Source organism: Ambystoma mexicanum, chromosome 6p (genome assembly GCF_040938575.1).
Source record: "Ambystoma mexicanum isolate Mex_15411 chromosome 6p, UKY_AmexF1_1, whole genome shotgun sequence".
NCBI lineage: Eukaryota > Metazoa > Chordata > Amphibia > Caudata > Ambystomatidae > Ambystoma > Ambystoma mexicanum.
The window spans coordinates 1,373,575,136-1,373,591,536 of record NC_090935.1 but is presented as its reverse complement, the minus strand read 5'-3'; the positions used below and the strand labels follow the sequence as shown (position 1 = coordinate 1,373,591,536).

Below are 16,401 nucleotides of genomic sequence, written 5' to 3'. Positions count from 1 at the left end.
GGACATCGCTATAAGGATTTTCCTGGCCTCAAGACCAGAAAGAAGGGTTAGTGACAAGATGGCCAAGGTACAAACGAAAACCCTTGTTACACGGCCGTGTTTGGACACTAGTCACAGTAGGTAGCCAAACGTGGTAAAGGTGGCAAGGCTAAAGTAAAATGCACTTTAAAACAAAGAGCAAAAAGTAACTGCTGCCACCAGCTGGTCCCTTAGGCAACCCTAAAGTGACCAAAACCAACAGTGATAACAATGAAACAAGACCATTACTGACATCCTGAAGGGCATGCCAGTGTCTCCATGACAAATTAGCAAAGGCCAGCTTAGTGAAGCTGAAGGCTTCACTGCACTGCAAAAAGACCAGGTCAGATTAACAAATGAAAGCAAACCTTTTGGGAGTCCATAAAATTAAGGCAAAGGTGCAGTAAAGAACATTCTTTCCTAACAGTAATTCTGAGCGGCTGGCGGCAGTGGAAAATGGTCTACCGACTTTTGTGTATTTTACACGCAAGCTGCTATCGCAGCTGCGTAATGGACACATGAATCACCATTGACCTATGTGCCTATCTTTTTTTTGCCAACTCGTGATGGCTTGCCCATGCTTGAGCCTGCCTCTGCTAACCTAGGTTGGGGATGGGTGGGGAGCCTTGCTCACTCCTTTGTCTTCGACTGGCTCCCATTGAGAAGCCCAACCGGAAGTGCTAGTGTCTGGGAGGACACCAAAACTCTGCAGGTCTTTGTCCTCCATTATGTCTGCTTAGATCCAGTTCTGACTGGGCTCCTGGCTGTCCCTTTGGGACTGCCACCACCCAAAGTTTGAATGTTCCATGCATGCTGATTGACTGGGTTCCTGCATAAAAGACAAGGGTCTTGATGCTGGAGCCGGAGTTGACCACTGAAGGAACCATTCCAAAGAAGGACGTCTGCAGCTATCCCCAATGACTTCCAAAGCCGATTAAGGTGCGGCTGCTGCTGCTCAAGCCCTTTCTTCTGTGCGACAGGGAAGATCCAGACTGGACGACTTCCTCCCTTGGACAGGTGGGCCTAATCCGTCTCAATACCAACTTCAGTTTGAGCCAATACTCGAAGTGCTGCGACCTTCCTGGCCTGCAATACATGAATACCCTGGGATCTTTGGCACTGCTGAAGTGCATTGTCTTGTCAAGCTCGGTTCCAGCTGCAAACTTGTTGGCATCTGTCTGGGCCTACAGAGACTCAAGCCTGATCGTAGAAGTCCCCTCATAAGAGTCGAGGACCGAGAGAAGGAAGAAAGTCTGCCGGGTGATCGCTAGTGCTGCTATGAAGCCTGTGTCGAGCCTCCACATCAAAGTGCTTTGCAGATTGTCTACTGGGCATCCGTTGGACTGAGTCTGACTGACTGCTCTCACCAAAAGTTCCTCCGCCAGCCACCAAGGCCAGAGACCCGAACAGGAGCTGCTGGTGTCTACCTGCCAGTGACATTGGTGTTCTTCATAGAAGGTACTGTCTGACTCCTGGGCACCTACCTGAGCAGTTGTGTTGCTGTTCACTCCTCCTGATCTTCCTGAGTCAGGTTGGGTTGGACAACCCAACCCTGTTCGCCCAGTCCTAGAGACATCCGCCCTAGAGCCAGCAATCCTTCAGGTGGCCTTTCTAGCCCCCCTGAACCCTTTGAGTACAATGTCATTACTTGGTACTAAAACGCGTCTTCTAAAATATGACAACTTTGACAGCAGCTGACGCAGTTTGTTCTGCCGCTAGTGGGTCACTGTTCCCCCAGAGCCTCCACCTGACTTTTGAGACTTGCATTCCCCAGATAGGGCTGGTGTTCTAAGGTCTAGGGTTACACAGTTATCTAACTTGCCAGTATTGCGGTTTAGTAAATGTTTGTTGATGAATGATTTGCAAACCGTGATACTTAACCGTTTCTCATCCAGAGGTCTACTATTGAACTGAGGATTGCAACAGCAACTGTCTAATGTATATATCTATCTGTGTGAACTATTTTTACTTAACTGAGCTGTAGTGATTTTAACATTGTCCTAGTATAGATAATAACCATATTTGTATATAACTACAGTGTGTTTCCTTGAGCTTAAGTGTGCTCAAATGTCCTTCTACTCATCTACAGTCCTCCTCCTTCCTAGACTAAGCCTTGATGCTCGACCACATCTACCAAACATTTTGGGTCACTCAGGCCAGACCTAATAGTTAGAGCCCTGTAACTCTAAGAGTGAGTCTTCTACAGGCATACCACAGGTGGACTTTAGTAAAACTCCCTAAAACAGTCAATAACATGGTTTTGATATAATTAAACCATGCTCAATCTCCCACACCAAATGTTAGCTTAAGATCATGTGTGGCTTTACAATAAGGCTCAAGATTCACGCAGTACCAAATCTTAACCCATTAAACAAGTGGCTTTAGTCTCAGTGCATGAACAATGCCGTAAAGTCTGAACTCCATCCTTAGTGGTAAAGAATGGGAACTATAGGGGAGCCCTAGCAATATCTTGAAGATTTTCTTTTTACTTTCAGTGTATGTATCTTACTGTGCACCCATAGCTCACCACCCCATAGAGATGCAGATATTGCCAAAGCTCTGCAAACCTCCAGGGCACTGGATAATGCCCCGTCACCATGTTTTGAGAACTTTAGAACTGCTTCACCCATACAGGCTAACCTTTTACAACTCTTCTCTAGTTGGGGTTTTCAGCTGACTGAACTATTTATTTTTATACCCAACTAATCGTATGCTTGAACAATAAAGTATTCCAGAAACTTTAATTATTTGTTGGGGTACCTAACTCTTGACGGTTCACAAACCATAGCCTTTGTCTTGGAGGTATTCAATGTTGGGTCCTCTATACTGTCACATGTTGCACAGTTATTTCAAAAATGAATCTGGCTACTTGTCACATTTTCAATATTGCATCAAGTTTCAAACGGACTGATCCCTCATCCTGCTGGCCTTTTTAGATTCACAAACCCAGCACGTGGATGACTGTTCCACCACAGATCTTTCTAAAGGATCAGCCGGCAAATGGCTTTCTCTATTTCTGTGCGACCACCCTTTTAGAGGTTAATGTTTGTAGAATATCTAACATGATGCATCATGGTTAGTCTAATTGCAATGTCCACATGTATTTCTTATGGTCTCATTTCTGCCTTTTAATGGGTTCGCTCACCAAGTAACATTTCAGCAAACCTAGATTATATTAATTTGACTACTCCACCCAAAGTTATTGCCCTGTACACACTCAATGTATGAAATATTGTAATTGTGTTGAAATTCTTTTTGCTATTCAGGCAGATGATATCCGAGCATTATTGATAGACGCCATGCCACCAGAAGCTTTGCCTACTTGTTTGAAACCACAAGCTACAGTGGTCAGTGCCTCATTAATATCACCAGTATCTACACCATCCTGCCTTTCTGCTGCCAGCAGCATAGATAACCTCACAGGTCCCCTTGCAGACCTAGCTGTAGGTGGTGCATCTAATGCTGGTGATGGAGCAGCTGGAACTGAAAGGAAAGAAGAAGGTAATATAGATATTGTGTTGGGTATGTTTTGAAATAAAGCTACATTACAATGTCTTAATAATTATATGATTAGTCCACAAACCTTAGATGTTGTCTGGATGAGTATGTTTGTTCTATATGTACAGCAAAATACATGAGCATTCGAACTGTTTGGATTATAACAGAAAGATCCCATTTCAGATGCTTGATAAATTAACACATTTGTTTATAAATGTGTTGAATCAGCTCTGTTCTATATGCTGCCAGAATGTGCAAAAGTACATTGTAACTATACATTGTCCCTCCTGTTGTCTAATATATGGATATCAAATGTTTACAAATATATTTAATGCACTGGTTTTAACACAGCGGTCAGTAGAATGTGTTGTAAAAGCACAACATTGTACTTCTTAACATTGTGAATTCAAATGTCTAAGCCAACATAACTTAACCACTAGAAGGGGTTGTATTAAAGTGTGCCCTCTTCTCTACTCTTGTAATCATCCACTGTTGCTGTGGGGGCGTATTCAGTTGTCTGCATGCACTCCTTTACGTGGTGGTCTCCTCCAAGGCAAACATCTTCATGTCCTTATTTTGAGCCATTGAGGCACTCGGACATATGGCTTTTTCTGTTATTCTTAGCATAAAATACTTTTGAACAATCAAGATCTGAAGGAAATACCCTCATTGTCCACCGCTTGGTATGTAGCCACTAATCAGCATGACAAATAAGGGCGTCTTTTCAGGAGTGAGATTATACATTTTCAGGTTGACTTTGCGCTAGACGATGTTGGTAAATGGGCGCTCTGCGTGAGGATAGAATGCTAACCTGTTCTCTGGATTTTTCCCAATGTAGGCACCTGTGTCGAGGACAATGCTTGATGCATCAGTTGTACTGTTTTAATTTTCCATGTACCATCTCTTAAGAGTAGCATGAGGCTCCTCCTAGAGTATGGTTGTAATCTGGGACTCCACCAACTCTGTTGGGATCCTTCTAAATTGTGTCTCAAAGAATGTTTCTGCCAATCCCATAAGTGACTGGTTCACTAACCACTCTGTCTACTGTGAATGCCCATGAATGTCTGCTGAATATGAAACCACACATTCTTCAGTTTTGTCTGTTATTTATTCACATATTGTGAATATTTTCAGCCATAAGAAAAACAAGTATGTTTTACTTTGTAATAATTACACTTCATGGAAAAGGCTTACATGCCCAAACCGTGGCTACCACCCCAAGAACCCAGGAGCTTCGGAGGTAGTCCAATTCTTCTTAACCAGTGCTGGATAACCTAGCCATATTCCTAGAGAGGCTCGTTTTAGATTTCACCCCATCGGTAAAAGAAATCCCTGAGAACAGGTCCAGTTTCAGCTCAATGTATTGAAAAGGTTTTCCACATGGAAAACAACAGTGGTCAGTTACTGCAAAATATCTAATCCTTTTAAAGGTGTTGCCCATTTCAGATCTCGAGCCTCTATTGCTTTGCTACCAATCAGGCCAAAAGTTGAAAAAAAAAGAATCGTAGGTTTTCTAGTCTAAGAAAATGTTGTTAGGGATGATAGTCGCTAGAAGTGTTTACTGCTTTCCCCTTTTTAATGCAGACACTTGTATTTAAGGATTTCCCTTTCAGGAATCCTAGAAAAATAAGTAATTTACAGTAGTGTATCCAGCTTCTTATTCATGGAAGGAGAAATACCAGTTTCTTCCCTAAATTGAAGGGTCATCGGTACAGCCATGGGGAGTATGGTCATTGGAAGGCTTATGTAACACAACACGTAGGTAGGAGCCACCTCCTTCAATTGCCTCTTGATAAATGTCTGATCTTAATTGGCAGTGTTACCATTTCATTTACATTTGAATATGCATCGTCCCCTGGAAATGGCTGATATTTTAATGTAAAGACTTAAATTCCCCAAGAAACATCTATTTAGCATCCTCGTCCTGACAAATGTGGGAAAAGAGTAACAATGTTCTCAAACTCTTGCTTTTACCATAGTTGTGTCGATTAGTTGGGTTACAAAATACAAAGCACCCAAATGGTCCTTAAAATGTTTCAAAAACAACTCTCATTCTATCCTTTTAATTGACTTATTGTCATAGGATATCCTGTGAAAGGGAGTCCAAGAACACGGTTTCATTGGGCAAGAGTTTATTAAATCTGTAAGGTAGATGGTCCACTTTTTACCCGGTTTGAACCCCATGGACATTTTTCTGTCGTCTTTGATGTGATCATTTTTCCATACAGTGTCTCCATATAGGACACGCTGGGAATGGATCTCTGTATGTGCCCCACTGTCCGGATCCATGCCAAACAGCACAAGCAACATACCCTGTGCCGGTGATACCGTGCCGGTAGCCTAAGGACCTTTTACAATGGAAAGCGCAAGGACTCCATGTCCCATCAGCCTGCGGTGCCAGGAGACTGTGATGTCATCACATCTTTCACACCGCTTCCAGAAGCCTATGATCTCCAGTACAAAGATTGGTGGAAGAACGTTGTTAAGGATTCATTTTCTTTTTGCCACCTTGCCTCCATTGTTTTCTATGGTATCTCATTCTTTTTGCTCCGTTTTTGATCCTTTACTGACTTTTTGAAGGTAAGGTAAAGCCTTCAGCTTCACTTCCATTTTGCTAATTTGTTATGGGGAAACTCATTAGTCTTTCAGACTAGAAGTACCTGGAAAATGTTTTCCTTTTATCTTTTCCATTTTTTGAACTTTTTTAAGATTGCACACAGCATCTTACAGTGCAGTACAACAGGGATACTAGGACTCCTCCTCCTGCAGCTATTCTTCAGATCTACGTTGGAGCCAAGAATCCCTGGAAGAATAGCAGCCTGTTCCTAACCCAAAGATGGTCACTTGCCCAGCATCCCCTGCAGTGTCAGGCCGTGGAAGCCTTACTCTTCTGCTTGATCTCTGAATACCCTGAGTGGTGCTTCAGCCCTTGGACTAGTGGAACTAATTATTCTCTGCGCCTTCTGGAGGCTCTGAAGGGCTAGATCTTCGAGAAGTGTCCCTAGACTGCCCTGTGGATTGACCAGCTGTCTCGTGGTCTGGTCCAGAAGCCAAGAACAAGAAGGTCTGAGCTAAACATGGCCACCCGATGAGAAATGTTTCTGAGATATTCAATGGCAGGAAATAATATCTAAGGTGAGTGATCAGTGGGAGGAACTACCATCAGAAAGAAGATTATCATGGGTAAGTAATTTGTTGCTTGACTCTGGGGAAAATGGAAAACTACATGGGTATAAAGTATGCCAAACGTCTGGGTTTTCCAGCAGTATCAAAACCAGTCCTCAAACAGTAACCGCAATTAAGGGTTCTCTTTTGACCTCCGGCATGGTGATTGAGCAAACCTCAGACATACTAATGCAACACCGCCATGAGCACCAGGAAATCTTATTCTTTGGCCTAATAGCAGCTCCCCAATTTGGTATAATTCTCAGCATTTTGTGGCTGCAATGCCATAAACCCCAGGATCGACTGGTCCGCTAGAACCATTTGCTTTTTGTCAGAGTTCTTTTGGCAGCATTGCTTCATTCGACATCTTACAGAATTACCCAGTGCGGCTTTAGTTAGGTGGCTCGCCTCCTTAGAGGCAGTAACCTGGGGAACCAATCGTATGCTTTCGGAAGAGTACCATGATCTATCAGGACAAAAAGTAGGCAGAACATACGATGGTATATGTTTACGTTATTAAATTGATACCCGACATAAAGATCCCTACAGACTATATCTATTCATTATCGCAAAAAGAGGATGAGGTCCTCAAAGCATACATTGAAGAGGCTCTGAATAACTGCTTTATACGGCCAACCTGTTCTCTGGCAGGTTCACATTTCTTTTCTACCAAAATAGGATATCTTCTTTAGTGTATCGACTACAGAGAATTCAAATACCATTACCATCAAAAACATCTACACAATACCTCACTTACTGGGGGTGTCCAGCTTGGTTCGTATGAGAGAGGCAAGGAGTGGAAAACTTAATTCAAGACCAAACGTGGGCTTTTTGAATATATTGTTATGCCGTTCGCTTTATATAACTCCCAGCAACTGTTCAATACTACATGAACTATGTTATCAGGGACTTGATTGACCATTAAGTATTTGATTACTTAGACTGGTAAAATGTATTTCTAGAATCCTATCTGATGGACAGATTTTAGTAGGACACCCTAGTTATAGTGAACAGCAGAACTCATGAGGTTAGCCAACACCCAATCAAGGTAAGTGTGGAGAGCAGTCAAGGCTATTCTCAGGAGAGTGAGAGTGGGGGGTCATGGCTTCCCAGTAAAGCGCACAATAATTACATTTAGACAGGAATGTATAAAAATACAGATATTCTAGGGCTTTATCCACGCTAAAAAAAACTAGCAGGTGATATTATCACACACTACTCAAACATGTATACCTTCAACGTAGGTTCTTAAAATGCATTTAAATGACTTTATATAAGAGATGAGCAAATTGATGTAGTAAAGATGGAACCAAGTGAATTCCTCGACTTCAGCAGTCCAATTGCTAAGAACAATGTGTCCTCGTGCCCAAAAGTCACTGGAGCCCAGGCCCGGCTCCAGCCAACCCCTACCCTTCTCCCCCGCCCCCCGATTAGAAAGGAGGCCATGTCAGTGGTGTTATACACCACAGGTAACCAAGGGAGTGGCTGGTGGATGTCACTCTAAACGTGCTGCAGCAACCTCAGAGACATCAATCTGAGAGGCTGAACTACAGGAGGCCCGGCCAGAATTTGCTTTCTTGCCCCAGACAATGATTTATGCCCCACAGCCATAAAAGTAGAAATGACCAGGGAGACAGAGGGCCATTCATACCGCTGCCTCCAACTATTTTGTCAAACCTTAAATCACATTTTTTAAAGTACGTTTATTTTGTGTGAGAATATAGTGGTTATTCAGATCATGCTTCATAAAATGGTTAACTATATCAAACAATATAAATGACAAGTAAAGTTGCTTGAACACAGATTTCTTCAGAAGGTGCGTCAACTGACTGGGGGACCTTACAAATTACATTCTAAATATATATTCTGCTGCATTAACTACTTGAGTATAAGTGAAAGATAAGGTTGGTAGTAACATGCATTTAATTCTGGAGGGGAGAGTGTAGTAAAATCAAAAAGTGATAGATGCAAGACTTCGAATTAAACATTACCACTACCGTTGCTCTGCGCAACATTCCATGGCATAATTCTGTAGTATGTCTAGAAGGGGACAAGCCATTAGCAAACGACTTTTGGTGCTGCCACCAAAAGATGCAGTTGCATCTCATTTGCTAGACTGTGTTCCATCTGCACTGGAACACAAGCAACCACATGGATTTTTAGGCCCTGTGGTCTAGCAGTTTGGGGCGGGCTTCTGATATTAGTCACAGGGCCAAGACTGATATGCAAACAATGGTAGGGAAAGCTGGCCAGAGCAATGATTTTGGTTCTAATTGATTCAGGGACTTTTTTTTACCTATTAGGTGCAACCAGAACGCATGCAGTGGGACACAGATAGGATGGCGATATAATGTGAGGAGAAACACGCATCCTATGGGTGTCTTGTAATTTACCCACCTAATGACTAGCCATGGCTATGTTAATGCCTCCCCACCAAAACCTAACCTTTCTAAAATGCTTTGAGGAAGCTCTATCACAAAGTAACACCAAACATGTTGCTGTATAGGGCCTGCTAGTGTTATATCTAAGCATTCTTTTGAGTGTTTAATTACTTAATTGCCTCTATAAATGCTCTCCTGGTGTGATAAAATTCTCTTAATGTGAGTCTTCAGCCAGTTGATTTTATAAGCAATATATTTGTCAGTGCCTCTGTGACTTGCAATGAAGTCCTGATTTAAACAAGCAATCACAAAGCCATCAGTTTTGGCTTGCGTATAGGTGTTAGCAGACATTTGCCAGGCAATGCCATCACATGCCCATTTACTGGCACAATTTTCCAGCCGTTCCCATCTTATGGCCAGGTGGTACCCTTATGGCAATGCCTGGCAAAGTCCTATCAAAGCCTAATCAAAAGCCCAAGCTTTTGGCTTTGCCACTGCATGTTGTCGTCTTTTTGTCTCCCTAAGTGAATGTGTATATGCCCAGATGTGGGTGTCTTGCTTGCTACGCCTAGGTAATCAAGCTGCACCTCACCGAGCTGGTCCAACAAGGCCCTACCTAAAAATAAGACTAGGTTGGCAAGTATTGACCAGTTTGAGATCTTCTCATGCATACTTAGCAGTGGGGTTTTGACCTAAATAGAATGTATCTTTGTTGGGAAACCTAATCTACTCTGCCAGAACGTTGTTTCATGATTCAGACTGATAAGTACTGACTTGATAACTTCATTCTGTTTGAGAGACTTTACAGATTTTGCATGCAAACAGAATAGGTCATGCGTGTTGTGGGATTTGTTTGCAAAGTATGGTGTGAATCCTGGGTGCTTGGTGTTTAGGCAGTGCCGGAAATTAAACATGAAAACCCGTAAAATAACAAAAAAGAGCTTTTTCTATAATGTTGCGGGCAAAGTATAAAAGGTGTACATCTTTTATAACTAAAAAGCAGCATTTAAATATTTTCTAAAGCGTGCAATCGGAGGTGGATTTAACATTTGGACAAGGGGCAAACTCCAATGCCCCCCCGCCCCTGCTCTCCCCTCTGCCCTCAAATACAAACAGCAGGGCTGAACAGTTTTCAGATTGTATCTTTATAACGTGTCTCAGAGGCATATTATTTACAACAGAAAGTGCCATGCCAACTATGCTGATGATACTCTGTGTCTTTTCCCTTTATTAGGTGACCACTCCAAAGACACTGAGGTCATTAATGCCACATACAACCAAATCTCGCTCTGTATGCTGTAAAATGGCATAGCTCTGAATAAATCAAAAACTGAGATTATTATCCTGGACACCGACCCCAAGTTGTGCCAGCTTCATCAGTCCTATTTATTCTTTCATATCGCAAACTGTCTGCTCCCCACCTTGAAAAAAGTAAAAACCTTGGGAGTCACTATTGACCAAGAGCTTGCAGTGAGGTCCCATATCAGTTGCCTAGTGTCTAACTCGACATACTACATTACACTTTTGGAACAAATCAGAGCATTCCTTGAGACCTCCAGTTGTGCCACCCTAGCCAGGGTGATCATTGGGAGTCGCCTGGTCTACTGTGCCAGCAGTCTACTTGGGTTAGGTAAACGAGAACTCAATTGTCTGCAAGTTGTCCAGAACAACGCATTGAGGGTCATTATGGGTATACATGAAACAGATCCTATCTCAACAGCATGCAGACCATTACATTGGCTCCCCATTACAAAGAGCATCAAGTTTCGTACCCTTTGCGTTGCACATGCTTGCATGTATGGAATAAGGCCTTCTTATATGGCAGCACAGTTGAAGTGGCTATCTAACAGGCATAATCTAAGATCCAATAACACAGGGTTGCTTTTCACCCCAAAGGCCAAACTGTTACCGGTGCAAAATGGATGCTTCCAAGCCGCAATACCTCAATTCTGGAATACTCTTCCGCCTGATTTGATGCTGTGCATTTAGCGCCACTGTTTGAGCTGCAGGATTTTGTATGATTTGACATGAAATAAATAAACTTGATGTAGCAAACTTGAAATACACCTAACAAGGGGGGGCCTTAAAAAGGCCCTCCTGCCAAATCAGATTGGTATTCCACCAGCATATATTTTTACGTTGGCAGAAAACCAATGGATTCCTATGGGATCTGCCTGTCTTTTACACCTGGTAAAAGCGGACAGAGTCCAAATGAATCCATTGTGGATGGCTCCTACAATCGTTAATTGTGTTAGACTTTTCCAGACACATAGTGGTGAAAGAGGAAAGGCCATTTTCGCCTGTGCTTTACTCTTTGCTTTTCGAGTACTTGAATGATGAATATTTTGTCAGGTTGGTTTATCATGTGACGTGTGCATTTTTAAAGTAATCTGCATAAAATGGAGTATTATTTTAGCTATTCAAACCCAAACTTCAACACACATTTGTACCTACTTGAGTTCAGCAGATGTGTGGTCAAGTATCTAAATTTCAGGCTAACCTGGAATTACGGCTTTACCACTTAACGAAAGTGTGTGATCCTGAGCATATTTTTTAATTTCTCTATGCCTTGCCTGTTAAAATTAGGTGCCCATAGATGTGATTCAGGTAGCATTGTGAGCTAATCAAAAAGCCTCACTCATGGTTTTAATAGATGGGCAGCACAGGTATTGGGGGGGACACACATGCACATCTAACTTTGACAATATCTGGGCCCCATTTATTGAACAAAATTGTGTCATTATTCAATACCAAATCAAAGTAAACACATCAAGCAAAGCATCATCCTGGACAATTTCATATTATAACCAGTATGTAAACAGTATGTACCAGAAGGTGATGTACAGGGGCATGGCAGGGGAGCAATGCCCTATCCTTCATGCCACGCCCCACCAGGAGCTATACCAGGAGGCCGTAAACCCCTCAACTTGCACCGTCTGCCTCCTGGTGCAGCCCTTATAGCCCTAGACTGCCTTGCACTCTCAACTCAATAAAAATGTGCTACAAAAATGCAACAAAAAATAACATTTTGTTTAAAATGTAATTTTGGACATGAACCACTGATGGGAGACATTCAGAATGGGACTACTGTAGGGGTTCAGTTGTAAAGGAGGGGGGTTGTGCAATGGGTGGGCGAAGGGAGGATTGTATACATGTGTATGTTATTGGAGGATATGCTGTTGTGCTCTAAATATTGTTAAAATCAACAAGACTACCTGTATAGATTGGGCATGGTATGTTCGGTTCTTGAAATAAAAAGTTTGAAAAAATTTAATTTTGTAGGGAAAAAAAATCTCCTATTCCTTGCTTCAGTATTCTGGGGTGGGGTGGGGGGCTGGGAGGTCTATCTTTCACAACTAGATGGAAGGAGAACAAGCATCTCCTCAGAGGCCTGATGGGAGTAGCCACAGTGCTCAGGAAGGTATTGTTGGGCAGACACCATCTGAGATGGTACAAAGACTGAGGGTCTCACTGCTCGGCCCTCTCGGAGGACGAGGAGGCTGCATCACCCTCAATTCTCCCACTCCAGGCCAGGAAAGGCATGCTGGGTGCTGCTTTGAATAGGTGGGAGGGTAGGTAAATGGGAACATTGGTTAGGGCAGCTCAAGGAAGGTGTCTGGAACGGTGAAAGGTGAAGGAGGATCAGATATAACAGAAAGGAGAGCAGATGGGAAGGGAAGATAGGTAGACTGATGTTGCAACACTATTTTCCTTGCGTCTCTTTTGCTATGTGCTTTTTTTTTATAGACGGTGCAAAATGTATTTTTGCAGAGCTGGGAAAACAATTTGTTGGATCACGGATCTGGGAAATCTAGATCAACGCCAGCACTTTTGTTTAGGGTATTCCTAGACCCAAACCCAATGAAATGTGAGCCCCCCTGATCACAAACCTTGCCCATCCAGATGAAAATTCCTGGAAGCTGCAATGCTTTTCCCTACAATGTAGTCTCTGTAGATAAGTTACAGTTGTACTTGGGTTGGTGGGTTCAAAGAAGATATTCAACAAGATTACTAGGTAAGTAACTGGCCCCATCTTTCAGATGGTACTACCCAGGCAGTGGAACTGAATGTTAGGATACAAAGGCACTGATTCCCAAAGTTATCCTAACTTGACCGGGGGAGGCAAATGCTTTGCGTTTACTTTCCCAGGCAAGTGCATGACCTTATGAAGGATTTCCTGACCTGGCAAGGCAGGAAGATGGCTGAACTACAATATGGTCAAAGAGCAAGCGAAAATCTTGTGGCACAGCCATTTCAGGGCAATAGCCATGTTCAGTAGCCATAGGTGGTAAACGTGATTGTGCACTTAAAGCAAACATGTAATTGCCAACATCAGATTGTCTTTAGGCGCATATAGAAGCATGGTTCAAAATTGAGGGGAGCTGGGGGCTATTTAGCTCTTGATTGTAGCCTAGAAGAGCCTGTTTAGCTTCATGTCAATAGCACCCACAAGCTACCTTTGGCTCCCCAGGCCAATTGATGCCAAAGAAACACACCTATATGAATTTAACTGTGCATTTGGGACAGTCTTAACTTAAACCTTGGGATACATCTATATACCATTTTGAAAGCATAAGGCAGTCATAAATTATTAACAAAATAAGTTTGTATATCTTCTGTGGAAGTTACATTAGCAGAATGTTTGTACTATCTTTTCGTTGCAAAGTGGTAGCACCCGGCCCGGATTAGTCTGGATACCCAGGAGATGCTATAATCTCCTGCTTATGCAATCTAAATTTCGATCCCTGAAAAGTAAGCAAAAATCCCAAATATAAAGTTTTAGCGAGGTAAGTTTGCCCACCTAATTCCAGAATGCCTGCAGTGTCACATGGAAGAATTGGGGGTTGAGGGAAGGTGTGTAAGCAAACGCACCTGTTTCTGTCTCCCATAGGGTAACATTGGAGGGAAAGCCTTTGTCCTTAAACTCCCTCTTACCTCACCTTTCATCTTCTAACCTGGGTCAAGGATCTGCTCCTAAGACTTGCCTTTGATACAGGATAGAGATGGGGTACATGCCTGATTTGAAGTTAATACTTAACTTACTTTAAATAACATTTCCATCTCCACTACAGCCCACTGCATCCGTTTTGAAATAGCTTGCCTGGACAAACCTAAGTCGAACTTGTGACTCTGGGTACAAGGCCCCATACATTTTAGGGCTGGACTTCATAAGACTGAGGGAACTGGGGATGTGATTATTCGATCTAGCCTGTTTTTACTGGTATGTAACCTTGTCTCTAAAAGGTGAATGTGTATGTATAGGATATGTTTTTATTAGTACAATACTTACCTGTGATTATTTTTTTTTAATGATTTAGTGTTTGGAAAGGCCTAATAAATAATTGTACTTTTGAGATGCTTACTAATTGAAAATATCAGTGTTGTGTGGACAGATTTTAGTACTCCCATCTTAAAAGCCAGACTCTTCTTTATGCATATCTTAAGATTGTTTGGGCTCCCCTCCATTATGATCAGGGACCAGTTCATGGCACTTCTGGCGCACACTGACATCGAGGCTGGGTTTTCGTTACCCTACTGCTCTAAAACAAATGGCCAAATGGAAACAGTTGATGACATTATAGAACAGTATCTACGCTGCCTATGCCTGCAAGATCAGTATGTTGTGTGTACCAATTCAACGGACAGTACCACAATGGTGTTCTGTTTTTTGCACTGAACGGCCAACACCCTTAATCATTACCAGTTGTCCCACCGACACCCATAATTGCAATTGCATAAAACATAGTGCAAGTCCATGACGCAAAACACTGACCTCTACTTACTGCTCAAACCATGAAATGAGTTGCAGTTAAGCAAAGAACGCAGGCTCCTGAATACTCTGTACATTCTTAAGTGTGGGTCTCTGCAAAACAGTTCCATATACCAGGAATGAAGTAGTTGCTCCCCTCCTATATTGGCCTTTTTAAGGTCACAGCATGTTATCAGCCGAGTTACTGTGCATATTGCTCTACTGTCCTGATGGCGCTTGCATCCAATTTTTCATTTAAGCCTACTGAAGCCATGCCATCCGGGTGCACGCTGCCTACAAGACCCAAACCGGTTCTGGTTCAAGAAGGTATGGGTATGTGGTGCGAGCCATCCTGCATTTCTGAATACAACAATCTACTTGTTATATAGTCGATTGTAAAGACTATGGTCTAGAAGAATGTACCTAGGAACATGTACATAACATTTAAGCCCTGCACCACCTCGTCCATATCCCCGTCCGCTTCTGTTAAGTTCACAGAGATTGCAGGCTTTGTGGGGTGAGCCTGATTGGATCCGTTCCAAACTGCACAAACCATGTTACCCTGTGCTGGCAACAAGTGGCAGTTGACTTGGTGCCTATCGTAACAGAGAGTGCAAGTACTCCCTGTCCCATAAGCCTGCAGCATCAGGAGACCACCATGAATTCACATCTGTCACGCCCCTTCCAGAAGCCCACGGTGTGCGGTACAAGGACCGGTGGAAGAGCATCTCCGACAGCTTTCCATTAAATGGGTTGTGAGTGGTGTGATATCCTGTTTGTGTCCATTTTTTGTGGATTTTGGCTAGGGTTTTTCAACTTCCAACTTCTGGATCTTCCTTTTGATTAACTTTGCCCATTAGTTGCACGAACCCTGCCTGTCCCTGCACTGCCAGTGCCAGATTAATTGGATCCCTTACTGTCCGCTAGGGCCCCTGACACATGTATTGGGGTTGCCCAGGGCCTGGACTGTGTGAAACCGTACTATTATTAATTGTACTTGTTTTGGATTGTCCCTCCTCTGAGTTTCCCTGGTGTTCATAGACATTACTTGCATTCTCTGGATATGTATTAGATTGCCCTTGGTTTACCGATTTTCTACATGGCTTCACGGATACTGATCTCTTACACAGCATCCTTTTGCTGTCTGGGTTAGGCGTTTGTTAATTTTTTTATTTTCTCATACTCGTACGTTCCGTCCCCTTGACTCCATCCGTGTGGGTGTCCCCCAACACAGGAACAGTACCGTAACCTTTGGCAGCGAAAAATTGACCTTCTGCTTTCAATTTAGTATAGTGTGCAGGTCATGGCCTCGGGCGTGTGAACGCCCAGTGAGGCTCCACCCCCTGGCGCCTCACCTCAGTCCTTTTAGTTCGGCATGGACTGTGTCTGACCTGGCAACCAGCGCAGAGACTTTATTGGGTTTATACTTGCTCCCCCTTTCTGTTTTTTCAATCTTATTTAACTTTCCTTCAGTGCCGTGCCTCCCTGGCGCATGATGGCTGCAGGAGGAGTCACGAGATGTGCTTCATGTGACCGCTTGTTCCCAGCCTCGGACCCACATGCACTCGGTCTTGAGGGTTTGTGGCCCGA

General features: G+C 43.1%; 1 protein-coding gene across 3 annotated transcripts in view; it reads left to right on the top strand.

The window, feature by feature from the left end:
- The window catches only part of TNKS (tankyrase), a 2,071,987-nt gene that overhangs the window by 1,523,702 nt on the left and 531,884 nt on the right, over positions 1-16,401 (top strand). For all 3 annotated transcript variants that reach the window (XM_069626094.1, XM_069626093.1, XM_069626092.1), the window contains one exon: positions 3,285-3,519. In XM_069626094.1, coding sequence (XP_069482195.1) covers positions 3,285-3,519 — 235 coding nt within the window. The remainder of the gene's footprint in view (positions 1-3,284; positions 3,520-16,401) is intronic.